At 48.9% G+C, this 27,550-nt stretch overlaps 1 protein-coding gene across 1 annotated transcript; it reads right to left on the minus strand.

Annotated features, from left to right (window-relative positions):
• Nucleotides 1–6,021: 6,021 nt before the first annotated feature.
• Nucleotides 6,022–25,354, minus strand: PIK3CD (phosphatidylinositol-4,5-bisphosphate 3-kinase catalytic subunit delta; the record flags this gene model as incomplete). The annotated part of the gene is made up of 22 exons (XM_084274533.1): nucleotides 6,022–6,355; nucleotides 7,098–7,230; nucleotides 7,487–7,632; nucleotides 8,767–8,890; nucleotides 10,075–10,242; nucleotides 10,475–10,553; nucleotides 10,947–11,056; nucleotides 11,245–11,423; nucleotides 12,261–12,360; nucleotides 13,018–13,161; nucleotides 13,314–13,435; nucleotides 14,213–14,380; nucleotides 14,583–14,642; nucleotides 15,526–15,656; nucleotides 16,068–16,164; nucleotides 19,534–19,755; nucleotides 20,748–20,837; nucleotides 21,141–21,290; nucleotides 21,928–22,107; nucleotides 22,959–23,188; nucleotides 23,552–23,780; nucleotides 25,214–25,354. 22 exons carry the CDS (start codon nucleotides 25,352–25,354, stop codon nucleotides 6,218–6,220), a joined length of 3,141 nt encoding a protein of 1,046 aa, XP_084130659.1. The 3' UTR covers nucleotides 6,022–6,217.
• Between the last annotated feature and the right edge of the window lie 2,196 nt (nucleotides 25,355–27,550).

Below are 27,550 nucleotides of genomic sequence, written 5' to 3' on the forward strand. Positions count from 1 at the left end.
TGAGGTTAATATGTAGAAGATTAACAGACTTTTTAATATTTTGTAAATACATTGGAATTATGTAATTATGTCATTTGTGGTAGTGAAAACAGGGATTGGGGTTTTAAATCATGCTAAAGTAAACAAAAAAAAAATCATGAAGCATGAAATGTTACAAGTCTCATACTACTGCAGCAGGAGCACGGGCACAGTTATCTAGTGTAGATGTTTCAGTGTCATTGGCCTTGACTGCCATGTCTGCTCAGCGCCCCGCTCTGGGTTCCTTCCCTTCCTCTTTCTTTTCTCTCTTTTATTGTTGCAGAGGGACCAGACGAGCTTGTGAGATACTGGAAAGGCTTTGGGAACCTCTGGGGAGGTTCAGCTGCCCTGTGCAATACAGTCGTGGGGTTGGGTTTTGTTCTTCTTCTCTTTTATTTTTTTTTTCAAGTCTTTGGTAAAAGGGCTTTTAAGTTATTGGGTAAAAAAAACACTAGGTGGCTGTTGGGTGATGGGTGTGCTGTGTCTGTGGGGTGTTGCAGCAGCTCCTTCTCATTACAGCCAGGCTGCCTCTGGCACAGTCAGGTCTGCTCGTGCTGCCGGACGCGGTGGATTGTTCCTTTCGGTGAGTGAGTGTTGTGGTGGTGGCTGACAGCCTGTGTTACCTGTGCACCAGCTTGCACACACACAGGGGCTTGGGCAGGTTTGGATCTTGGGTTTTCCTTGACAGGGGGAGGGGTTGGGGCACAGCTGATACCATTTCTGATAACCACACTCCTCCTCCCTCCCTGTAGCTCCCCTGTACAGGTCACTCAGGCTCTTGGTGTGTTTTAAGCCTTTGTTTACACTTAGCAATGGTGTTTTCCTGATGGTGACAACTAGAGCATAAACTCTCCAGCCAGAAAACCTTGGGAATGGTGGTAGTAGTGTTCCAAGTCCAGATGGTTGTGGTTGCTCCTGATCAAAGCTCTCACTTGGAATTGCAGAGGACTTCTCTAGAGGAGCAGCTGAAAGGTATGATGAGTAAGTTACACCCCTGTGGTGGAGAGGCGGGTCTTGTGTGTTTGACTTTCATCTGGGCTTATGTAGAGCTGTAAAGAATGGGTATCTGCTTGCTTGGTTTGTGCAGTTGGAGGTGGATTAGAGGGTAACTTGTTCTGCTTGTCTTGGGAGAGTAGGACTCTGTCTGCTCCTCAACACGGGAAGTGAAGCTCCAGGTGGGGTGCTGGCTGTAGCCTGCCTGTGCCACAGGCCAGACAGTGTGTGGATGGAGGTGTGAGCAGGGAACCATTCCATGGGGCAAGTGTGCTGGAGGAGCCACCAGCAAACCAAAGGGTGGGACACAGAGTAATTCATCCTGAGTCCAAGAGAGGAAAAACAAAGGGTGATCCAGATGTTTCCCTAGTTTGGATTTTTCAGAGCAGACCTTTTCTCAGCCCTGTGGAGGTGGGTGATGGGATGGAGCGGTGGGTTTTACCTGGGGTAACGCTTGACTCTGGAGTGCCTTTTCCAATAGTAGATGGACCTGGAAGCAGGGAGGAGAACCCACACAAGTATCTTAACTGTTTTGGGGGGTTGTTTTTGGCTTTGGGGTTTTGTTGGTTTTTTTTTTTTAATGTAAAATTTTAGATTTCTAAACTGGGGAAACGGTTTTTGACTACTTAACGTGGTAACATAACTGCTAGTTTTAAGTAAACTGGGAAACTTTTAACTTATGTCTGACAGTTGTCCTGTGTTAATGTGTAGAAGACTTATCCTTCCATATACTGTTGCTGTAGCTGCTGTATTTTAGACCAAAACTGATCATGACTTAACAGTTATACTGAGAGGTTGTAAACGTCCTGATGCAGTTTGTAGCCGCTGTGGGTATAACTTTTCGGGTGTGTATATTGGTAACAGGTCAGTTTGGAAAGTCTATAAGCTACAATAAATTTCTGGTTCTGAAGGTGGTTTGCATTGATTTCTTAATGAGTGGGTCAAAGCTGAATCAGGTTGTGTGTTAATTTGAGGAAACTGATGGTTTGGATTTGTTTATCTCTGGAGCACAGAAAGTCTTTGGCAGTGTTTGGATATTGATCTAATAATCATCTTTTTATTATTTTTTGACTTTAAAAAACCAAGTACCTTTTAAAGCAACTGAGAATTTGAACATGTAAACATTCCCTTCTTACAGAACCACAGTTTGGCTTAAAAAAATACTTCTTTTTACAAAGGCAACAGAACAAGCACAATCTGTTTGTACAGGTAAAACCACAGAAACACCTTGCAATAAATAGACAGGGGTTCGAGCACATCTGTACAGCCAGAAGCTGCCTGTTCATAGTGGCACATGAGGCTTTTGAGAGGGATTTAAGTTTCCATCTTCAGTACAATTCCTTGCTGAAAACAACTGGGTGAGCTGCTGCTCTGTGAGGGTGGAAGGCTCTGTGGTGACCCGACACAGGTTCTGTTCCAGGAGTGTGCAAGCAAGAGCATCCACGTACCAACACCTTGGTATTTCTACTCCTGGTAGGTAAGTTGATTTTCTAGACTGAGTATCCTATCTGTAGCACCCCGCTGGATTGAGAAACCTTTAGAATCACTCAGTTCTGGCAGTTTACACCGATACAACTTGTGTTTTATTGCACTTCTAAGATTGAAGGACAGATGACTGAGCCACTGCTGCTTTGTACTTGTGAGGAACTCTGCTAATAGGGCCTGAGCTTTTTGGAGATACTGCCAGGCTGAAGGGACCAACTGCCACAAGCCTGCCAGCCAAAGAGGGACTAAGGAAACTACTTGGGAAGAGCACCTGGCTGCAGGATTACCCGTGGAAGAGAATTATTTCCCATGACCAGCAGTGTCGTGTTTGTTTCCTCCCTTCCGCAAGAGTGTACGAGCCCCCGATGAGGTTGTGGGGGTTTCAGTGCATCTCAGGTTCCAGTAAGAGCTTTGAACTTTGGGTTTTCCTCCTGCATTTCCCAGGTAGCATTTCAGCAGGATCCCTGCCACCCTTCATTCCACGACTGGGGGACACTTTCTGTATGTTCCTGTAGGTTTGGATACAGAACACGCGGTCGCCACCCCTCTGGCTCTTAAAAAGCCCTCAAAGGAATTCCAAGGTGCCTGTGGAGGACCCTTGAAAGCACCATCCCAGCAGGTAGGTGACACACAGGTTTGCTGGACAAATGAGGTGCTTACCAGACATTCCTGCCTTAGTCCTGGGAAGTAGCGTCAAGTGAGCTGGTTTCTGGGGGGAAGAGCCCATGGTAAGTGTCTCGCTGCACAGGCACAGGCTTTGCTGTCACGGGTGGGAGAGCAGCTGGTGGGTGGTAACCTGCCACCCCATGGAACCTGCAGTGTCTGTCCACATCCTCATGGTAATGGAATAGTAACGAGAGATACAAGCACCTTCCTACTCCCAAGGGAAGTGGTGACACCCAGCAGCCTCCCAGCCCGTGAGGTTATGGAATCTGGCACAGGAAAGGGAACCCATCCTTACATGTGCTTAAGCAGCTAAAAAAATAACACAAGGCTTTAACTCCTGTACTGTATTGACCAGTTTCATGCTGCTCTACTAACTGCAAACAGGGACTCAGCTCAAGAACAGTATGAGAAGGTTCTAGTGTGTTGCAGAGCTGCTGGAGGACAGAGCTCAGAGCCTCTGCTTGCTGGAAGCAGCGGCAGGTCGGGAGTGCTGGGTGGGGTTTGTTCCCCTGGGCAGGTTTGTGTGTGTTCAGCTGCTGCTGTTTCTCTAGGGCCAGAGCAGGGTTATACCTCAAGCTCTCAGTTCAGCCACCCCAGCTGGGTCTGTAACACAAGGTACAGCACAGACAATGTCTGCAAACACCTTCAGTGGTTCAGTTCTTCAGGAGGTTGTTTAAGAAGTGATACTATAAGGGATGTGTTACCTGCTTGGGTCACACAGGAGGCTCCCTGCTGTTTGATCTAGAAATACATGGGCTGCTTCTCCATTCCATACAGCATCATTTAGAAAGGGGAGCTCCAAGGGTTTGTCTGTAGTTAGAGTTCTGCTGTGCAGCACTACAGCTTCCAGTAACAGCTTGTTCTGAGAGGCTACCTGCTTTCCATTACTATATATACTCAACAGTATAGGCTTCCTACTGTAACATCTTTTATGAAAAGAATAAGTACTTCAAATCTGGATTTAAACTACCAACAGTGTAAATACTAAATCATGACCTGCTAACAGGTGTGCAGGGAAGGGGCAAGGCTCAGCATGGGGCTTCACCTTCCATTCATCAACCCACCCTGCTGCTGCCACCGACTGTTCCTCTCTGCTTAGGGATGCTGCTGCTGAAGAACAAACAGATTTGACCTTGACCTTAAAAAAAAACAGGTGGAGTTAAACAGCCAGTTTTAAAGTATTAACGAGAGCTGAAACTCAGGATTGAGCAGTATCTACCTCTGCTCCCTGTCAAACCATCAAATCACATTTATTCTACCCCAGATGGGATGTATTAGGAATAAACTGGCCAGTTCAGTCTCTGTCCTGAACTTGGTGGTTTTTGTGGGAATTTTAAACCAGACATGAAAGCTGAATTTACATGAGTCCATCATCTGACAATACAAACAGCTCTTCTGGCCTTGGGGTATGAAAGGGATTTGGGATTTTTATGTAAGTAAGAAAAATTTAACAAACAAACAGCTCTGTGAATAAGGGACAACAGCTCAGCCTAGTTCAGGGCTTACAAATCAAATCCAAGACTCTGCTTCAGGGGTGTCTTGAAAATTAACTACTTTAAAGGCAGGAATGGTGGCATTATAGCACGTTTCCAGACACTGGATGGTGCGGAGAACACTGGGAAATGGATGGAAGCACCCCAGGACACTGCTGGAGGAAGCAGGTACTAACCACAGCAGCAGGAGGCACTGTGCAGAGCAGCAGCTCCTGCTCCTCTGTCCCTGTACAGCACCAGCACTCAGAACTGTGCATGAGGTGAGGACACTCATGGAGACAAAGCTATGACACACGAGTAGGAAACCTGTGATTACAGCACCTCGTGGGGAGGAGACAGAAGCAGCTGTGAGCACAGGGGGAGACTGGGGCTGTCTGTCCCGGTGTAGGTACCAGCACGGATGACCACAGCGTGCTCCATGGCTGAGCCCCTGTACAGGTCTGGCACCCCAGGACTACACCCAGGAAAGGAGTCGTGCACCATGGTGGAGGAGGAAGAGCATGGAAAGGAACAGCAAATAAACTCTTGAGGAGAGCTGAGATGCAGCTCAGGCACTGCAAGTGTTTCGTCTGCTCCTCTGGCACACCACTATCCTTGCATGGGAAGCAGACTGGCCAAACAACTCAGGCACAGAACAGCCCCATCTGATGTAGGAACCAGGGTGTTGGACCCCAGTGGTGACATAGGAGAGGGTCAGCACCCTGCATGCACATTCTGCAAGGAAGCCAGGTGCTGACTCTCTAATGAACCCCAGCAGGATTAGGTGTGGGCTGTGCCAATTCTGAAAGCGTGATCTAAATAAACACAGAACCCTGGGACCTGCTTGAGACTCAGCTGGAGTCTGACTGGGAAAGCCAACAGGAACACCAAACCACTGCGCAAGCCAAGCCTGTTCTTGTGGCATCAGGGTTTTGACAGCAAGCAATAGGTTCAGTTCTATCTCAGAACACTCTGAGCTCCATCTTCTGAAACAGCCTCTGCAGCACAGAGAACATGATGTGTTTTTACCCTGTCACAATGCAGAGCTCATTTCTCTGTCAGCTTCAGTGGCAATTGAAGCTGCCCTGTCTTGGTGTGCACTGGAACAGGGTAGGAGCACCAATCGCGTGGTGAAGTCAACACTTCCCAGCTGGAACAGTGAGGACCAAGACGCTGGGCTGCACTCAGAGCTACAGGGACAGCAGGTTCTCAGTGTTCAGCTGAATTTTCAGGAAAACAGACACATTACCACAGTGGAAGGATGATCCACCTGCCTGAACTCTGAAGCTGTATTTGAATCTCAACGAGCTCTTAAGGATACAGTCCATCTACCTACCTTTCACTGCAGTGATTTTATTGCCTCACCTCTCTCCCTTGTCCCCCACAGATCTACACCAGCTGCAATCACATGGCTGACAACAGTCCAACAGCTTTTCAGTCCTGCAGAAGTGTCTGAGCTCTGGGAACACTGGTGCAGGGTCTTCAGTCTGGCAACACCCCTCAGTCTGTACAAACCTGTCTGTGAGTGCTGGGCTCGGCGCAGGTCTGATGTTCTCCTGGAGCAAGTGCAGGCTGATGTTGCTCTACTGTCTGTTATCTTTGGATACGTTGTGTGCCAGCCAGTTCACTTTGATTTTCCAGCTCTCTCTCAGGGCTTCATTAAACTTCAGTCTGAAGTGTTTCAGTGCCTCTTCATCTGTTTTCCCCAGAGCCAGGGAATCCTGGAGGAAAAGGGGCAGGAGTCAGCGTAGCCTCATGGAAAGTGCAAATCTGCTTGACTACCAAGACGTTAAGTGACTTAGAATTTACTCCACTGAAAGGAACACCAAGTAGGAAACAAGTAGCTGTGACTTGGTTTAGTTTGCACCAGGTTTTTTCATTCTGATAAACAGATGCATTTTACACAGAGTAGGGAAATAGTAGGTTTGTGATGCTGTGTGTGTACAAAGCTCCCTTCTGCTGGCTGGGACTAGGCCTTTACTATTTAAGAGGCAAGTTGGGAATCACAAGGTTGGAAAAGACTTTTAAGATCATAAATTCCAACTGTTCCCATCCTATGCTAAACCAGATCCCTAGGATACACAACCAGAGAGCTCTGTCTCCTTCCCTGCAAGCTGGTTCTTTGGACAAGGAGCCTACGGCCTCTGGGCTGAGGAATCTGATACTTGTATCTCAGCACCAACTTTGGATGACCTGAACATGGATCAGGGCCACCATCTACTTGTCAGGGCCACCATCTACTTGTCAGGGCCACCATCTACTTGTCAGGGCCACCATCTACTTGTCAGGGCCACCATCTACTTGTCAGGGCCACCATCTACTTGTCAGGGCCACCATCTACTTGTCAGGGCCACCATCTACTAGTGATTTCTGGAGCTCATTTGCTTCCAATCCACCCTTCAACACTGACCTCTGAGGCACAGGTATCCAGCATTAACCATGTCTGGGCCGGGCATCTCTTACCTTTAGGTACTGAATGTCTTTAGAGCAGCTGAGTTCTGGCAGGCCAGCAGCTTTCATCAGTGCAAACAAGTGCAGGAAGAGAAGGCCGTGGCGCCTGAGGATCATGTAGGCTTTTTCACAGTAACCCCTGAATCTGTGCAGAAAGGAAGATCACAGCATGAAGGTGAAGCAAAGGATCAAGGACTGCAAGCTGTATCATTCATGAAACAAGACCAGGTCATCTGCTAGCTGCACTGATGGCTCCTGAGCTTTTCCACCTTCTCCAAGAGGTGGATAATGGTTTATTTCCTTTGCTGTGTCTAGATGGCTCTCAGCTATAGGCTACACATCACTGGTGGAAGTAACTCCTGAAAACTCAGAGCTTGAAGAGTTTCACTGCTCCCTCTTACCTCTCAAACTTCTCATTGTTGTTAGTTTTGCCTTGCTGGATGACGTGCACGAAGTCATAGGTTAAGATGAAAGGGACCCGTTCTCTGTTAATCCCAAATTTAGTCTTGAAGTTCCCCAGAAAGTGACCAAAATCAATATGGAACAGCTGAAAATGAAGAAAAAAAAGTTATTTTCAGAGTAGTGTCTGTTTTACCTGATCAGCATTGAATTCTGTTTGCAGTTCCTGTGTTCAAAATACACTGACTGGAGGATGTTGGGAGGGAGAAGGGTGGCCTCTCCCCTGGCACTGTTGGGAGAAGAGGCAATAATTTACTTGCTGAGATAGTCTCTAGTGTAATTAGATGTTGGATGGGAGAGAAAAGATACTTACCCCTCCCACACTTGGTATATCTGAAGAAATTACTGCTTTTTGTAATGTGTGTCACTGATAGAAGCAGAAAGAGAACTAAAATGGGTACCCTGCTGCTCTGCAGGCCCAGACAGGGACCCTGCTTTTGGCAGGGGGTTGGACTCGATGAGCTCTGGAGGTCCCTTCCCACCCCTACAATCCTCTGAACCTCAGAACATGGGCACTGATGTACATTCCATATTCACTACCCCTGGTAGTTTTGGCTTTGTAGAATTCACAGTTCCACAACACAGGTAGAGCTCAGACTCCCCCTTCACCAAACCATTACTCATGGTTGGGTACATATCCTGCCAGCAAAGGGATTTTGCTTTTTCCCTGTTTTGCCCTTTGTCTTCCAAACACATCTTCTCATACTCTAAACTCTGGTAGCTATTGAACAGAGAAGTAAAGTATGGGTAGCAAAGAACAATTAAATCCATGCTGATTGCCTCATTTATTTGGGAAAACCCCACAAACGTATCTTTTTCCTAGAAGGGATTTTATAAATAAATCAGCTTGGGCAAGTAACTGAGGATCTTACCTAGCAACTGTGGGTGATTTGTGACTCTGCTGAAGCCAAGTAAGTCTTCAGCCTGAGTACAGTGCTTGAGTTTGCATCTGCAGGCAGTTTTAGGCCTGAGAAGTATCAATTGCCCCACTTGAATTTCCAAGGGGGTGCTAACAGTGGCAGCTGCTGGCAGGTGGCACTTACAGAATCATAATTCGAATTATAAAACTGTATTTACCCTCTTAATTGAGAGAAGGTACTGAGAATATCTGTCCAGTCTGCCTCTGGGCTGGGAGGTGAGGTACATTGCTCAGCAGAAGGAGTGCACTGGGCTGTCTCAGGCCCCTCTTCAGCAGGCCACCAGCAGCAGAGAGTGCCCATACCTGTCCAGTCTCCCGGATCATGATGTTGTCGCTGTGCCGGTCACCTATCCCCAGCACGTAGGTTGCCACGCAGTACCCGGCGCAGGAGAGGGTGAACTCCTCTATGGCTTGTTCCAGCGCGTCACTGGAGGGGGCAAGGCAAGGAGTGAGAGGGAGCTTTTACATTGAATAGCAGCACTTCACCCCTGGGAAAGGGGTTTTTACAGCTGCCCCTGTGGGGTCCTGCAGGAGAATCCTAGAATTCCAGACTGGTCTGGGTTGGAAGGGACCCCAGGGATCAGAGAGCTCCAACCCCCCCTGCCACAGCCTGTCTGAGCTCCTGCAGTACTCCCAGTCAGCTGGCTGGGACTGGAGAGCTCTGGTGTCCACAGTCTCAATGAAAAGAATTTAGTTTTGACTAAATTAACTTCTGTCTACATCTCCACAGATCCAAAAGCTGAAGCAGGCTCCTGTGATGATTGCTATTGGTGCCCTGCTGCACCAGAGTAGCACTGGCCTACTGCTGCTCTCTGGCTCAGTATCCAGTAACCCCCAAGTCACACAGCTTCCCTGCTGCTTGCTTTTTTCACCTACCAGTTCTGGCACTACTCCCTCTGCCCCCTTTCCAGCTGCCTCCACTCTGTTTCTTTCTGGAGACAGTAACAGAACCAAGGGGGAGATCAAAGTTTGGATCCAGCCTGTGGCCAGTGCTACCTTCAGCTATCAAAGCTCAATAAAGTTTGCACACAGTAATCCAGATGCCTCTGTTTCTGCTCCAGACCTGTACAGACCCACATGGCACCTTCTAGTGTGCCAGGCAGTGAAGCATCCACAGATACTGTGGGACAGCTTGGAAATACGCATAACTGAAGGGGAAAAATAGAGTAAAGCAGAAGAAAAACAGAAGAAAGAGTTAGGGTGGTTCAGCCTGGAAAAGAAAAAGGCTGTGGGGAGACCTCTGAGCCCCTTCCAGCCCCTCGAGGGGCTGGTGATGAGGGAGGGAAGGACAGGAGGAGAGGAATGGCCTTCAGCTGAAGGAGGGGAGATGTAGATGAGAGATTAGGAAAAACTTCTTCACTGCAAGGGTGGTGAGGCTGTGGCACACGTTGGCCAGAGGAGTTGCATCCCTGGTAGGGCTCAAGGCCAGGTTGGATGGGGCTTTGGGCACCCTGGGCTGGTGGGGGGTTGTCCCTGAGCATGGCAGGGAATGGGATGGGTGGACTTTGAGCTCCCTTCCCACCCAAACCAGTCTGGGGGTCCGTGCTGATGCATCTCTGAAGTGTCTCCAGCTGGCAGGGAGCAGCAGAGCAGGGGGGTCAGCCCACCTACCCTGGGTTCTTGGATTTGAGCCAGTTGAGCAGCGCGTCCTTGTTGAAGGCAGCCGTGGCCACCATGTTGCTCTTGTTCAGCTGGATGTTGGCGATGGTGTCTGAGTGCATGACTACTTCTATCAGGCCAGTCTTGTCTCCTGTGGAGAGGCAGCCATAAGGGGTCATCCTGCAGAGATGAAAGAAACCCTTCCACTGAAATCTTGCCCAGAACTGGGGGGTGTTGCCTTTTCAGCTTTCCCTTGTCTGTCATCTCTACTCCTCAGTACCACACAGCCTGACCAGCTGCTTGTAGAATCTTGAGACAGACCTGCCAAGGGCAAAACAGCCTCACAGACAAAACGGTCTCCCCCACCCCCAAGTGATGTATCACTGCAGTAGGATAACTGTGTGCACATTACCTCAGGTCCAGGCCCTCCTGCTTCCACAGGATGTCCATCAGCTGGATCATCTGCAGAGTCAGCATGTCCTGACGAAGATCTACACAGCGTTACAGAGGAGAAAAGGGAGGTAAGTACCTGCCCCTCACAAGACTGGAAAGACCTTCCAGGTCATCAAGTCCCACCAGTCCTGTCCTGTGCTAAACCAGATCCCTGAGCACCTCATCTGCCCTCTGTTAAACACACCCAGGGCTGGTGACTCAGTCCCCTCCCTGGGCAGCCTGTGCCAGGCCCTGACAACTCTTTCAGGGAAGAATTATATACAGAGGACAGTTTATTTTATCTCTAGATTACTACCCAAAAAACCCCCAACCCTCAAATATGGTTTTGGTCCTCATTTATACGTCATCTTAATGCTTCACATTTCTCCCCCTCACCCCAGGAAGTATTTCAGCCCCTTATGCCTGTACAAACTTCTCCTCTAAGGACTTACCATCTCCATTTTTAAAAATGATCCCCACTCCACCTCCACCTGTCTCTTCATTATTAAACACAATCCATAAAGGTTTCATTTTGGAGTCCATAAAGGTGCACTGATCCACACTAGAGGAAACAAAAAATACCATCATCAGTTTCCAGCTCTAAAGGAGCAGCCACCTGAGCTGCAAGTGCAACAAAAGCTAATGGACTGGTGGCTCCCACGAGGAAAGAGGAACTTGGGGTAACCCAAAGCCCAGCTCTGCTGCTGAACAAAGCTTGAGGCAGGAATTAGACACAGATATCATCCTTACCAAACTTCAGTGAGGATAATGTTGGGGTTCAGGGGGGACTGGAGGTGGGAAAGTGCTTCAAGATATGTTTCCTGCTTCATGCACACGTGCATCATCTCCTTGGTTTGAGGCTTGGTGGCCTTCTGAGAACTTGCTTTAACAAAGTCATTCAGAGCTTTCATCTTGCTGAGGGCTTCTCCCTGGAAAAAGGGATGGATGGAACAGGGTTAACAAATAGGAAACTCCTGGAGAAACTTTAAAAACTATTAAAATCTATGAAATGTAACCCTTGGTTGTATCTCTGACCTTCTCAAGTCATGGCAATTTCACACACTGCAACAAAACAAATTCAGTAGTAGCTGTTTGATGGAGATCCATCATCAATTATGGATGTTCTGCTGGGCACACAGTGCAAGGTAAGGCCTGCACCAGGAATAACACCTGTTATCAAGGACCAGCAGACAAAGTGAGGTGCACGGGCTGGAAACGTGAGGATGAGCCCTACAGCCCCTGCCCTTCGTGCTCTTGAGGAGATGTGGTTGTGCAAAAGCACCACTCAGGCTGGAAAACAGCAGCAGCACCAGGGGGTGGACACATTTTAGGTACAACTTCATGTACACCAGAGTCCCCCAGGTCTGAATTAGGGCCAGAGACCTTGGGCAGCTAACAGGACCTTTTAGAGAGTGGGGAAATGGCAGGATTACCTCCACCTCAAGGAAAGGGTGTGGTCCAACTCACCCAACTATGATCAGCTCCTACTGAACAGTAACTCATTCAGCTTGTCTAGTATCAGCAGAGGTCTCTGACCATTGCAAACCACTCAGACCCAGCATGGTGTAGTTAGGGGTGCATGTGGGTGAGACATGAGCCAAGTCACACATGACAGAGCCCTCCAGGGTCTCCACCAGGAAATGCCAGAACCAATAACACAATTAAAAGGTTTTTTTTTTGGTTTGTTTTTTTTTGTGTTACAGCTGAGAACCAGCTCCAAGCCAGAGGGAACTCAACCTTATGGCTAAAAGCAATCATTTTTTTACCTGTTTCATCAAAACTTTCATATGGTGGGTGCTGCCTCTGCAGTATGCTTCCAGGATCAGGCCAAACCTCAAGGCAACAGCAGGAACGTGCATTTCTGACCTGGGGAAGATGACACAGGGGGGATAAAGCATTTCTGACTCACTGCAGTGAGTAACTAATTCTCCCAGTCATGCCAGTACAAAGAGATGGGGAGAAGAGGGAGTGGAATATCAGCTGCTGTTTAGAATCTATGTACTGAGGAGGGAAAAATCTTAACCCACCCCAGGAGGTGCTGTAGAAAAAGCATTTCTGGAAGCAATGAGACATCCTTTTGGATAAGCAAACTGCTAATGATTCCTTTGAGAACATTACTGAAGGAGTAAGGATGGTTCAGAGCCTATGGCTCAGAACTGGCAGGTGGCCATGGGTGGCCAAAGCCAATTTCAACACATAGATGGGTATGTAAGTTCTGAAAGCAGAACCCAGTCCAAACAACAATGAAAGAAGAAAGAAAAACAACAACAAATTGTGTGTCCTCCTGGAATAATCCTCAGTGACCCAAAGTAAAATGCAGGGAAGCTTTTGGTAAGCCCAGGAAGTCCCACCACTGCTTTGATGAAAGACATTAGCTAAAGGGCAGCCAACAGCCCTTAAATAAATAGCCTGGCATCTACACAGAGAGCCATGCTTGTCTCACTTCACAGAGCAACGACAAAGATCAGCAAATGCTGGTCTCACTCAATTCCTGAGAAAAAGCAGGAAGCATTTGCCTTTCACCTCAGGTGCCAGAAGAGGAAGTGGCCGATCTTGCGGTTGGATAAGGCCCTGTCCAGCAGGAACTTGGTTAATTCACAGTCTAAGTAGGATTCATACTTCAGCACCTGGACGAGCTGCAGCAGGTACCGGAACAGTTCCTGATCTCTGGGGGACAGAAAGGAAGACAAGCTTATCTTGACTGCAACACTTGCCAAAGCTGCAAAGACAAGACTGTCAAGCCTTGTTCACAGTCCCCCTCAGCAGCCCTGAACAGAAATAGAAAGGGGCTCCACATCTCTCTTGTGGTGAACACTTACGTCAGCTTCTTTAATGAGTTGATGGCGAAGGAACCCACGTAGCGGTCAGGAAAGCTGAAGTCCAGCAGCTCTAAGGCATTCAAGACAGGCAGCTCTGGCCAGGTCTGAAGCAGGGAAATCATCTGAAAGGGGGAAGGGGAGGGAAGAGGAAGCAAAAAAAATTAAATGCAGGAGATATTTATGACAATGAATAAAAACTGTAACGTTCCCCAGGCGAAGGGCAGCTCCTTCGTGGGTGTAAACCCTCCGTCTCCGCCGGTGCTCACAGATGTCCCACAGCATGTGTGCAGATACCAGGTCAAAGCCCATCAGTCTGAACTCTCAGAAGGCTGACAGGAGGAGCCAGCCAAGTCCAAGCAGGGGTACTTTGCCACGCTGCAATCAGTGTAATGAGCTCTCTGGGAAAAGCACTTTTTTGCAGCATGATAATGTAGCCTAGAAAGGGACCTTTAGGAGGTGCTGTCAAAGCTCTTGTGGCAAGGAGGGATGAGCAGCACAAAAACCATCCCTAACTGTGGCTGACATTCTCACTGGAAAAGATTCAGCCACCCTCTGAGTTGCTTGTGCTGGTGTCTCACTCTCAGCTCAGAATACCTGATCCAGATCCTATTTACACTGTGAATTAGAGATTTGGGTTTTTTCTTGAGGGAATAAGCAAGACCTTGCTGGTCAGTAATGAGTCTGGGACAGTGCAGAGCATCAAACCTCAACTCAGCTGGGTACCACTCAGCCTATGTTCACAGTGACTGGTTGAGAAGCACAAATCTTCCTCAGCTTCAGGATGTCAAACCTACCTGTGAAACAACACCCCCTGCTAATCTGCCCTCCTGAACACCACACAGGCATGTAGACACTGAAAGATGGATCAAAAAGGAAGCCACCAGTCCCAGCATCCTCACCTGGGCAACATCTTCATGCTTGTTCCACTTGGTGATAATGAGCAGCTTTGCCAAAGCCTGGGGGTACTGGTCACGGATGTCATACCTCATCTTCCACACCAGGTCTTTCTCGTGCTCATACAGCTCTGTGTGGCTCCTCCGCTCCAGGATCTCCTTCAGTAGCAGCTTCTGCTCATGGGAATCACAGGAAAGAGCATACAAAAGGCTGAGTCTCAACCCAGAGAGCTTGCTCAGCCCAGAGAGACCCTGTGGGGTTGGGGCATGATCCAGGCTGGTGACAAAAGCTGGCTGAGGGTAAGATGGAGATATGTAACTTGGTTTATGAAAGCAGGCTTGCACACTGCTGAAAAACTGGTGACAGAAGACTCACCTCCTCAGGATCTTCTGGTCCTGTGCGGGGTTGTTCTCCATTCCTCCCCAACTCCAGCAGCTGGAACACAAATAAAGAGTCTGAGAAACTCTCCTCATTTCCTCTGTACTTCTAACTCACCATCACTTCAGACATTTATGCTGCATTAGAGATCAGTCCCTTGTTACCTCTGGAGAAGAGAATCACACCTCTCCCAGCCCAAGGGTACCCAGCAGGACCCCTCTGCTCAGAGGTGTCAAAGTGCTCATAGACCCCCTTCCCTGGTAGTAAGAAGAATGAAGGGGTGGGTCCTTCTTCCCAAAAGGGCAACCATACAGCTCAATGAATGGGCTCTGGGTCATCAAGCTCCAGGCTATCATGAGCCCTTCCACCTTCTTCCAGCTGGTGTGTACTTGCTGCCCAAGCCACCCCTGCACACCAGCACAATCCATTAAAGCATCTGAGCCAGAACACACACCATGGGGGAACATGTGTACATGTCCCTGGCAGAGCAGATCCCTCTCCTTTCCTCTAACAGGCACATTTCTTCTTCTTCCATTTCAGGCCAGTTGCAGTGACAGATGGAAAGTCCCTGTGCCACACGGCACGTTCTCGCTCTGCGCTGAGAGGGGGGGAGCTGTCTACTTTCACTCATTTCCCCTTTTATTCCTCTTCCTTCCTACAGAGACTAATCCTACCCACAATTTAAAGGCCACTCTGTTAAACACTTCTTTGTTAAACTGCTTATCTAGAGATAGAGAGGAACTTCACCTCAGGAGCTCAGGAGAAGACACAGCCCATTAGCTAAGAGAAAAAGTCAGACTTCCAAATAACACCACCTCTGGCTGAGTTGGCTTGGACCAGGTCCCTGTTGACAGCTGCCCAAAAGAGCATCTCCATACACCCCCACACCAGCAGCACTAGGGAACCACTGTGCCTCCCAGCAGAAGTCCCTGTGCCCTACCTGCTCAAAGGATGGGTAGTACACAGGGTGCACTGCCACGCTGGGGAAGCAGATGACCAAGGCCGCCGCGCTTTCCGTGTTGGGGTTGCATTGTACCGTGCCCATGGGGTTCAGAAGTTCCCCTTTCTCATCTGAAAAGCAAAGTACAGGAACCTGTGAGCCCAAATGTGTTGAAGCTTTGAGTCAGGGGGAAGAGCAAGGAGCAGAGACTGCCTCCAGCTCTGTCACTGTGTATTGCATGGCCCCTGAGCAGCTCACTTTGTTTTCCTGACCTCTCACACACCAAGCATACATGACACCTTTAGGACAGCAGCAACCTCTCACATCATACATGCAATGCCAAGCAAACTGGGGCCTTCATCTCAACAGTGCTCTAGATACCATTCCCAATATGCAGCAGTAATCATACTGGGTCTGCTCCTCCTAACTATTATGCCTCCTCCTACAACACTGGACAGCAATGCAAAATGTTGGGTGTCTCCTGCCTTTGTGGAGGAGACTGAAGGCACAAAACCATACAGTAGCTCTGTCTCCTGACATACCTGGGAAGGAGGACCACATGTGCAAGCAGCACTCCCCCGTTTTCAGCTGGTCCTTGTAGTCAAAGAGCATGACATTCACCCAGGCGATGGGGCAGTCCTGCAAAGCAAAGACACAGGCTCATTTGGGTGCTGTAACTGCAAAAGCTGGAGGAAGGGAAGAGAAGAACTAATAGCAAAGTAAAATATTCCTGTTCAAAGCAAAGCCCTGACAATAGCCAGGAATAAGAAGTGAGATAGTCTTGATCTTTCCCAAATCTGCAGATTGCTCCACTGAATGCTACTGGCAGATATCTTTCCGTTCAGAGGATGTAGGCAGCCCCTGCTAAAGAGCTGCTGTAAAGAATACACCACCCCAGGTAGCCATGCTGCCTGCTTGCCTTTTAAGAGTTCCTAAAATCAGAGAACAAGATGGCATCAAATTCAGACCCCTGCCAAAACCTGGGGTGTTTACGTGGTGCATGATGGCACCAAACACCCCCCATAAATGTGTCTAAAACTTCATCCCCCAGTATCCTGCACTGCTGAAGGATCCTTCAGTTTCCAGTAAGGCCTTGCAACTACTGGATGGTATTTGAAGGAGGAGGGACATATATATTCATATATTCCACAGTTTGAGGGGAGAGAGAAGAAGCTTAATTTTGAAACTGGGAACTGACAGTCAGCATGACTTCAGAAAGAGAGGCAAGGAACACGAGATCCACCCGAGGATGGGACAGGAAACGCTTGGCTCCTTTGTACAGTAATAAACACCATCTATGGAAAGCACACTTTACACTGCCAGTGCCCCCTCACACCCCCAAAATAAAACCCATGAGCCCAAGCCAGTCTCATTTTGGAGGTGGGAGACTCCAGCAAGTCACTGGGAAGGAGAACCCGTCTCCCTGCTTGTAACGCTGTTCCCCGCCACCGCGGCGGACAGACAGACAGACAGACATACTCCACAAATGACCTAAGATTTCCTGCGTTCCCCGAATGGAACAGTTTACTTCACATCACAGTTTCAGCAACACCAGCATTTCACCCAGCAGTTCAGAAAACACCACAGCTTACACATACCCTAGAACAGAAACCCACTTGCAAAGAGGGTTGCGAGGTAAAACAGCAGTGAGAGGCACCCACAAACCATGCACAATTTGAAGGGACTCCCAGAGAGACATCTTGTTCCACTGAGACACTGTGAAGAAGGTATGGGGCTTACCCCAAAGGTACACCCTAGGGCTTGGTGAAGGCAGCAAAGTCAGTGTTTTCCCCTAATGAGACAAAATGAATCACTTCCGAGCGGCCTCTCGCAAGGCTCCGAGTTGATCTGATTAGCCTAAGTGTCTCCAGTAAAATCCCATTTGAGACATCAGCTTCTAGATGACAGGGAAAAGCCAAACAAAACACTGCCACCAGCAACAACCTTTTCTAACCCAGAAAATGACATCAAACTACAGCACAGAGCCTGCCAGAACACGAGGCAAGGTTTCTGGTGGATGAAGTCCAGCAAAGAAATGATTCAGTAGTGTAAGGACAGAAATAACTCCTGCATGACTTACAGAAACACTGAAAATTAATGTCACCTCTGGGTGACATTAACCCTCTGACTCATCCAGCCTGATGCCTGTTTTTGTGGTAGTAAATGATTTAGTCCCATCTATCTGCTCTGGCCAGTCTGCACAGACAAACAACATGCATGTGATCACCCTCTGAGTCCTGTACGCAAAGCAAACAAAATGATTATTAATCCAAACCAAAAATCAGAGCATGCTCTGACTGTAAGCTCCTCTAACCAAACATTTCAAATCAGATCTGGACACCTTACTCAGAGCTGTAGCAGACTGTGGAAAAAATCCATTTCTGAGGAGCTCAGCTCCAGCAATACTGTGGTTTCATAGGGCTCACCAGATGCATCCACCTTCCCAGGTACCTAAGAACAAGAACCTCTTTAAAAACTCATCTGATCAGACCAGTTTTATTTTGTCAATCAGAACAGCAAGATTTCCTTCTGACTGCCTTCAAAAATGAAAACTGTTCCAGTGTGACCACAAAAATGCAGCCTGTGGATGAATCAGACACTCTGCTCAACAAAAGCCTCCAGCAGGAACTATTCTAAAGCTATTCTTAAGCTAAAAAAGAAACCCAACAGTAAAAAGGTTGATCCTGGTCCTGGCCTCAAAATGTTTTCAGTCTGATTCCTCCAACCCAGAAATGGGTCCCACACAAGCAGGACTCAAGGTTTGCCTGTAGCTCCCCAGACATGAATGCACCATCACTCTGAGAACCCTCCTGATGTCAAGGCAGCAAAGCTCAGTGAACCTCCCAGCAAGGAAAAGGAGCTAGCAGGACTGAGACTGAAGTCTTCTGCCATCACTTCAATCAGTCCCTCCTTTCTCAGCCCTCTAGAAAAGATGGCACAACTAACCCTCTCTTTAAAGCATGGTAACAGTGTTTTTATGGCTGCAGAAACAGTAATTTCCAGAGGAACACATTTGTTGCTCATAGAAAAAAAATGCACATGCAAAGAGCTAGAGGCTCATTCACACCAGAGAAGCCAGCAGTGCAATTACAGACTGTGCTTAGATCTGATTTCAGTTACTGGAGTATTAAGGGACACAAAAGCTCTGGAATAGAGGAAAGTGAGAAATATCACTACACTTCTGATTCAGCAGCTCAAAAGAAGACCTTCCAAAGTGGAAGGCTTTCTAATTACAAGGCACTGCTTTGTAATTACAAACCACTGCTAGACCTCTGACACACACCACTACCTGGCAGTGCCATGTGATGAATGCAAAAGGAGAAGCACCTGTAACTACACTGTTCCCAACCCACCAGGTCTCTTCAATGGAGACGCCTGGTCCATGTACTTACAGCACAGGAAAGAACTGGAGGACAACAGCATTGATGTTGTTTATTTAGCTGTACTTCCACTTTCCATCCTCAGTTTGCAGCATCTGAACAATAACCCTGAAGGTTCTGCACTTCTATTTCACCTCACCTAAAGCTTTGCTGTGACCAGTGCTTACCTCCCTCACTTTCTTCACCCTTTTTAGCTGTTAATTTGCTCCACAAGAGAGTTACATGAAAGACCTTACTAGAAAGAAGATGCAACCTAGAAGATGGTTTAACCTCAACTACAAAACAAGGAAATTGCAGAACAGCAGAGCAATGACACTGACACAACCAATTCCTCTCTGTGTACGTCCAGATGCAGGGTATGTTTCTTCATGGTCTATCTGGTCAAGAAATTACATTTAAATGAGCTTTCCTACAGGCAGGCCCTCCTCAGGTTCCTGCTGAAGAAGTCACTGGCCATCATTCTGTAAGCTCATGGAATCACAGTATCATTTTGGTTGGAAAAGACCTTCAGGATCATCAAGTCCAACTAACGAAGCCTTCTGAAAGCGAAGGGCAGCTGGTTCAGAACAGTGTCCTGTGCCCTCTAGCATTAGCAAGCCTGGCTCTGTCCCACATGGGTTTTACTTACAGCTTTCTTGGATTTCTTCTTGGTGGAACGTGCCTTCTTCGCCTTCTCGATGACAGCGTAGAGCGCAAAGCAGAGCCGCGCCATGCGGGGCAGGTCGCAGATGTTGATGTCGAAGTCCAGCCTCTGCTTCCACACCGGCTCCGAGCACACGTTCACTTCAGAGCTGGACACGGTCTTGCACAGCATCTCATTGCCATGGAAGAGACCTGCTTGCACCACCAGCTGAGGGAAGGAGGAGAAAATACCATGAATCCACAGGGACTGGACCTGTTTGCTGAATGATTAGAAAAGGAACAGGACAGGGCATGTGCTGCCCTGAACAGGGTGTCCTACTCCTGCCTCTTTTACGATTCCCTGAGACATTAAGTTCCTTAATCTTCCTCTTTACTCAGTGTCAGTAGGGACACTGTTATCTTTTCACTTCACATGGGCTTGCAAGTGCTGCTTAATCATTGCAGAACGCTGGGTAATCCATTGGTAGGAGCACTATGGGTTCACCCTGTATAGCCAGGAGATATAAATATGCACCAAGCCTTGTGCCCCGTGATGCTGCTCAGGAACTTGTGGTGCTGACACAGCAGGAGAGACACCAAGACCTGGGCAAGTGCTGACACCAAAGAGGTGGCAATTTGACATGACAGGAGAAGGGCACGTGCAAACATCTGAGCCCCAGAACGGGCTGCAGGGCAGTGCCAGCAGCGAGCTGTCTCCAGGCTCACCTTTGCCTGCTTCCTTACAAAGCCCTACCCTGCAGAACACCTCTCTGTGTGATATATTCTTGCCCCTTCTCATTCAGCTGCTCCCTCTTCATGGCAAACACCCTGCAAACCCCAGCACTTTGCTGCATCATGCTTTCTGTCTTCACCAGTCACCACCTCTCCCATCACTCTCCCTTCTCCGGGCTGAATTTCCCCTCCTCTGCTTTTTGTTTGCACATTGCTGCTTTCTGCCATGTCATCACAGGCCAGCAGAGATGTCTGCTACTCAGAACCTGCTGCAGGGGAGTGTTTCTAAGAACAAATTGCTGGGCTGCTGGCTAGCAAGCTCCCTTCCCCCTCCTGTTGTGCTGCAGTTTAGAGGCTGCCCAAGGGCTGAATGGAGGATCAGCTAAGATCAAGGTGTCAGCCCCTGCTTGCCTCACCACATAAACAAGACAGATGCGACTGGGAAAGCTGAAACACAAAACCAAAACCCCAAACTGAGTAAGTACCTACCTTCATTCTCTCATCTGCATTGACCTTGCTGCCTTGCACCAGCTCAATGTAGAAAGACTGCTCTAAGGACCAGAGTGAACCATAGTTGGGCTAGAAAGAAGAAAGGGTTCCCATCAGAAACAGATGCAACAAAGACTTCACGAGCAAGTTCCAGACCTCATCTGTCCTCATACATTTTTGCTCCAAGAGAAGAGAGTGCTGCAGTGAAGGTGGGCAGCACGAAGTCTGTGACAACCAGGGAAGTCATCAAGGGAGCTGGAAGGCTCTTGACCCTCACTAGAAACCCATCCTGGGCAAGGCAGGGAGAACCAGCTCCCATTCCCAGACAAGGCCAGCACCTCCAGCACTGGATGAGCAGAAGGTAACTGTGCTGGGTCACTGTCCCCCCTTTACCTTTTTCTTAGGGAGAGGGGGGGGCTTGGCAGCCATCTTTGGGGGGCTGGCAATGCAGTTGGTTTGCTCATCTCTCATGGCGATGATAGCAGAGGAGTGTACCATGGTCAGGTGGGGCGTCCGGCCTCGGTGCAGGCAGCTCCGAATGTACTGCAGAGAGAGGACAGAGTCAGGGAGGATGAAACAGAGCTGGGCAGGCAAGGGCAGGCCAGCACATGAGAACTGGCTGCAGCAGGAACAGGTGAAGGAGGAAGGAAAGGACACAGCAACAACCAAATTCAGTTTTCATTTATCTCCTCCTTTATAAACAAATTAACTCCCTGGACTCGTGCTGCCAGAATACAAAGTGCCTCTTCCAGCTGGCATTTCATCCACTGACTCGAACGGCTGCGTTAGGGGAAACACCAAGCAGGACTCAGCACTCCTGCCAGCAGTTCCCCCTGCCAGGGGAGCACAGGGATACTTGTCCAACTTTCAGGAAGAGAACCCCCAGCCCACCGTGTGAGCAGACAGACCTTTCCAGAGCCATAACCTAGAAATGCACTGACACAGCCCCTGGTACCCAGGGACAGACTTAGATCACTATCCCCCAAAATCATAAGGATCTTTTAGGTTGCTAGAAGTTTCCCTTCCCCTAAGTAGCTTCCAGGTCCTGCCATTGATGTGCTGCATTCCTGTAAAAAGCATTGCCTCCTCGATGGAGGGCAACACCTCTCAACCCACCTTACCAGCAAGAGGAGGCCATATGGGGCACAGACTCACTGATAAAACACAACAAAAGCCTCACCTGGAACTGGTATAGGGGGTAGTTCCCATAGAGGTATTCACACTTCCCGTTCACCTGCAGCGTGTAGTCCTCTGGCTTCTCCACCGTCTCGTGGCGGAAGACAGTAGCCTGCTTCTTGATAGCATAGCTCATTAACGTGATGGGGAACTCCTCTGGGGAGATCTGGAAAGTGAAGCTCTCCTGCAATCCCAACAACACAGCACACACTGTCAGATACCAGCCAAGGGCTGAAAGCAGCACAAGGAGCAGGAAGCTCAGCAGATAGGTAGCGACATTCCTGTTGCTGACCATAAGGGGAAGGATAGGAAGGCAGAATTACCCCCCCACACACACCCCACACACACATTAGCATATAATTAGAGATGTTTGCCAAACTGGACAGGAGTACATTTCAGCAGTGTGGGCACAAGGCTGGAAATCAGGAATTTCATGTCCAGTTTAAGCAGAATCACCAGTTCATTTGGTTGCTAGTTATTAAAAATCTCACTGTCATTCCACCAGCAAGGCAGAGGGTGGTTAGGGTCCCCATGCTCCAACTCACTGCTCTGGAAGGCCCTTCCCCATTGGGGTGGCTCCTGCTTCATGCCCAGGCACAGCATGCAAAACTCACACTAACCCAGGGTAGCAGGCAAGAGCAGGGGCCCACAGGCAACACAAACAGATGCCTGCAAGCAGCGTGCACTGAGCACGAGCTGAACGGACTTTTGGGCTTCAAAAGGAAAGGCATGTGTTGGTTTCCGTGCTACTCTCCTACTCAAAACCAAAAAGCTTTCCAGCACCACATGTACATGCAACCACCTCAGCTAGGAGCTAACCAGTACACCAGTACAGAGCATGTTGAGGAAGGGGACCAGCTCGCTTGGTTGGAGGCTCAGAGTCTCCCTCCCAACCACCTCCAGAGGCAAAGGAATCTGGAGAATGGAGATGAACACTGAACACATGGAAACACTGTCCACACACACATCATCCTGCCTCCAAACACCCAAAGGGCAAGCCAGTTAAACATTGTCACAGAAGAGGCTGTGCTTTACCCCGCCAGACTGAAACTTGACGTTGACAAAAATGTTCTTGGTGGGGGTATGTAGAGGGCCAGTCCCAAGGCCTTTGGCCATGGGCTCCAGCTGCAAGGGGAAGTTGTACTCCATCCACGCTGCCCAGCTGAGCTGCTGCCGCTTCGCCGCTCTCTCCTCACAGAACTGGCACATCTTGGTGCGGAAATCATTCACCTCTGGATCCTGCACCGAGTCGAACTCATGCAGACCTACGTGCAGAGGAAGAGAAAGGCAAGATCAGCATCTGCACCCAGTGGGGGGGAACCAGCCTTTGATAATCCAGTGTCTGTGAAACAGTCGAACTAAACACATGCTTAGTACTTGGCCAAACGGACAAGAGTCAGCCACGCTCCTAATAATCACTTACCAGGTATAACCACACCAACTCAATCACTGCAGAGCTCTCCTGCAGTAAAAGATCACCTTTCTTTGGCCTGCTCACACACCACTCCCTCACCAGATCCACCACAGACCAAACCTGCTGATCTCATCTCCATCGCTACGCCACACGTTTCACCCGCAGCCACCACCCCGGCCACGCTCCTGGGGAGACCAGTGATGGGGGAACTGACCTTTCCCAATGAGCAGGCTGATCTGGGAGTTAATGACCTTCTTGACTCTGTCGCCTTCTCGGGCCACGAGCCGCAGCACCGGCAGGAAGGGCTGGATGTCACACAGCCGCCGCTGCTCGTCCTCCAGCTCCTGCTGCTCCGCTGTCTGGTTGATGCATGTGAAGACGTAGGCCTCAGGATCGCTGAGCATATGGTACAGTGGTTCATACTGAGCATGTTTCCACACCACCTGGGCCAGACCAAGAGCAGGGTGAAGTTACCAGTGCGCTGCCAGCACCTCAGCTCCCTCCTGCTTCTCACCCCGCTCCCGAGACACACCGTTCAGCACAGGGAAGGCACAGTCAAACCTCCTCACAGCATTCCCACACCTGCAATCCTAGGCTGCTTTTCAGCTAAGTCTGGTGGCTCCACCTCGAGCAGAACTGCTGGGTGGAGTTATTTGCAAGTGCCTTCAACTGACTGCCTTGTTTCCATGCTTGTCATTTGTTTCAGGAGAAGTAGAGCTCTCAACCTGAGCACTTAGGTAATCCCCAGCTGTATACCTCACAGCAAGTCCCCACTGAGTGCTAGCCCAGTGAAACAGAGGCATCACTCCTACTGGAAGCAAAACTGGGTAAAGCAATTCGCCCCCAGGAACTGTGACATGAAATCTGTGACTTGAGCCAAGAAATCTTTGTCTGCTCAACACCACCCAGTTCCCAAAGATCCTTCGCTCCCATGGATGGGATTTACACATGATTGTTTGCATCCCATTTCTTCACCCTCATCCTAAGTGCCTGCTACAGGACATGGAATCCCAGTGTAGCCAGGCACTGGGGCTGACCCAGCATACCTACTCGAACTAACCAGCTCTACTTACAGGGTGTTTGGGGTTTTTTTTAACCTGAGAACTGCAGTGTAAGAAAACTTGGAATAGCCTGGCACTGAGCTTCTGTCCCTTGTGATCAGTGACTCATCTAGGCCAGGTTGCTGCTGCAGAGAAAACCTTCTCCACTGTTCTCCTTCAGTCTCCCCTATCCCTGCTTCCTGCCCTGGGAAACAAGGAAGCAGCTACATGTCACTGACACGTGCTTTCACTGCAGCATTTATTCCTCAAGTGAAGCACCAAGAAAAATCCTCTCTATCATCACCATTCCCAGTTTTCAGTATTCAACTTCTGTGAGGCAAGAGAAGGCTGGACTGGCACCCTAAATACTTCCAGCCAGTCAGGCATCTGGGTTTGACTACCTGGGGGTGACTCCCTTGCTTGCATATGCATACACAAGAGCTCTCCCAGTGAAACACCCAGCATGGGGACCAGCTGGCTCAGGTGAGCAGTAACTGGACACACAGCCCACAAGCCCTGTGTGGCCAACTCAGACCTGCCACAAGTACCCCAGTTCTCATCCCAAGGTTGGACTGGTACCCTGAGAACCGAGGCTGACCCCACTGCCACCACCACCAGCAGCACCTTGCTATGGGCAGTCTCCAGGGGTCCCTGGAATGTAGAGGCTGTCACAAAGGAGGGGCTCCTGAAGCAAGGCACAAGGATCTGCCTCAGAGCAATGCAGAAGAAACTCACTTGCACTGAGCTAAGACCCAACACATTTCCCCAGGTGCTCCCCAAGAACAGACTCCTCATTCCAAGAGACTGCAGATCAGATTGTGGAACAAGGCTGTTACCTGCTTGATGGTGCCCAAGCTGGCATTGCAGGACACAGAGAGGTTTAGGTATATGCCTGTGGGCAGCAGAAAATCCACCTGGATGTTTTGGTTTTCCCCCTTGGACCAGAATTCCATAGGGCAGTAAATCCCAGGGGGCATCCTGCTCACTTCTCAGCTACCACCTGGAAGAAAAGGGAAAAAAGGCTGTTGCTATTGACTACACAATATCTTCTCAGATCTGTGCTGGGCTCTGTACAAAGTTAATGTGAAAAAGAACCCAAGGAAAGGAAGGTTAGCATATCCTCAAAGCTCAGGAAAACATGCACCTTAGTCACACTCCTAGCCCAGCACCTTAAAGCCACAGAGGTGTTCTTGCTATAGTATTCACCTCAATCTCAAAGCAGCCCTGTCTTAATGTCTTCTAGACTGGGATGAACATCTACATCTACATTTGAGAAAGAAATTTATCTTCACTTGAGAATGGAGGTACCTGTCCTGACAGATCACCCATGACCAAGCAGCTGACAAGCAGCAGGTCCTTACCCCAGCTCTGCAAGCTGATCCTCAGGCCACATGCTCCAAGCTTCACTTTGGTTTTCCAGAGCTCAGTATCAGTCTGCAAGAGGGAGAAAGAGGTGTTGCTGGTTCTGAGCATCCATGCATCTTTATACACACAAATAACAGCCTATGGTATATCCCTTCTCTACGAATAGAGGAACAAATGAAATCTAAAGCTGAGGCAATCAAAAGAGGTTTGAGAGTTCCATCTGCACCCTTTCACTTGGCAGGGCTCTACAATTTATTCCCAGTGCATGCAAAGAACACAAGAGAGAAGGAATCCGAAGGCTATCAGGTACAAACTGCTGTTTTCAAACACAGAGTAAGCCCACACATAAACAGGTAAACCAAAAGGCATTCATCAGAAGCCCATCCCATGGCTTCTTTCCTAAAGATGTGGAATACCTGAGGCAGAGAAACCCTCATGCCCCATCCATTTGCCCACGAGCAAAACACTGCAGCAGTTTCACTCCAGTCTCCTCCACAGATAACAGACAGCAGAGCATGGCATCCCCATGTGCAGGCAGAGCTCAGAGCTGTTAGCATTAGCTCCTAGCCAGGGCCAGGTAAGAGGCTTTAACTCCCTTCAAGCAGCTCACCTCAATTCCCTCTCGCTCACCCGAGTTCTTCCAGCGGGTCAGCAGAGAAGGGGGCCAGCAGAGAACCAGGCCAGCAGTACTGCCTGGAAAGCACTCACACAGCCAGGCTCAGAGCTGCTGGGAGAACCGAGGCTTCATCCTCCTGACTCTTGGCTGGTTCTCAATTCAGCCCGGCACACGCCCTGAGCAATTCCAACAGCACCGCTTATCCTCAGCCCATGAAACTGGTACAAAATTTGCTCATTCACAACTTAAAATATGGCTTTGCAGCTGTCAGACAGTGGACAAACTTAGAAAGAAGCCAAGCAACGTGCTGCCCAATATTTGGGTCTCCCAAATCATGAAGTCTTGCAGGCAGCTTCTTGTGAGCCCTACACCTCACGAGCAGCCCAGCGCCTTATCTGCCAGCGCCTGGAAGCACAACACTTCCCCATCAGCACTGGGGTAAGGATTCCCAGAAATATGAGCTATGTTTTATCTGTCCTGCTTCCTCAGTGCACAGGCAGTATCACCCAGAGACCGGATACAGAGACCACAAAACCCCACCCGCATGCCTTAACAGGGAGGGAAGTTAAGAGGGGAAGAGGCAAGGTTTACAAATTTGAATAAAGCAAACAAGCCTTCTGCTCATTAACAATAAACCCAGCATGTTTCTAGAATATCCACTTCCTCAGCCTTTCCCAATGGCAATGAAAGCCACAAACCACCACGGCTCTACTGACTGGCAGAAGACTCAGCGACGGCTGAACTGCTTCCTTCTGCCTGATGCCACATCCCATCAGATGTACCTTGGATAAGTACCTTCTCTAACACTACAATGTCAACTTCGAGTTGCTCACTACTACCTCATCTTTCCAAATTTGCTGATCATCTCACAATGAGGAGGGATTTCTTCCAACAGAACCCGGAGCGGATATACCAAAGGAAGAATAACTCTGGGCTTGCATTGTCTCTAGTACTTCATTTACCAAGTCTTTCCCCTTCCCACTGCTAAAACCAAACCACTCTACTAGTCAGACCTTAGATGTGATTCAGTGTGACAATTTTCACATGAAGCAAGCTCCACACAGATTAATACTCCTACACCACCCCACTTTCATCTTCTATTTTGCCTTGGGAAATTGGAACAGAGTTCTCCAGGCTGTAGCCTTGTTTGCACCATCGTGACCTCATGAGTAAAAGGAATTACAATTCCCTT

The sequence above is a fragment of the Gallinula chloropus genome (assembly GCF_964237585.1).
Source record: "Gallinula chloropus genome assembly, chromosome: 23".
NCBI classification, from domain to species: domain Eukaryota; kingdom Metazoa; phylum Chordata; class Aves; order Gruiformes; family Rallidae; genus Gallinula; species Gallinula chloropus.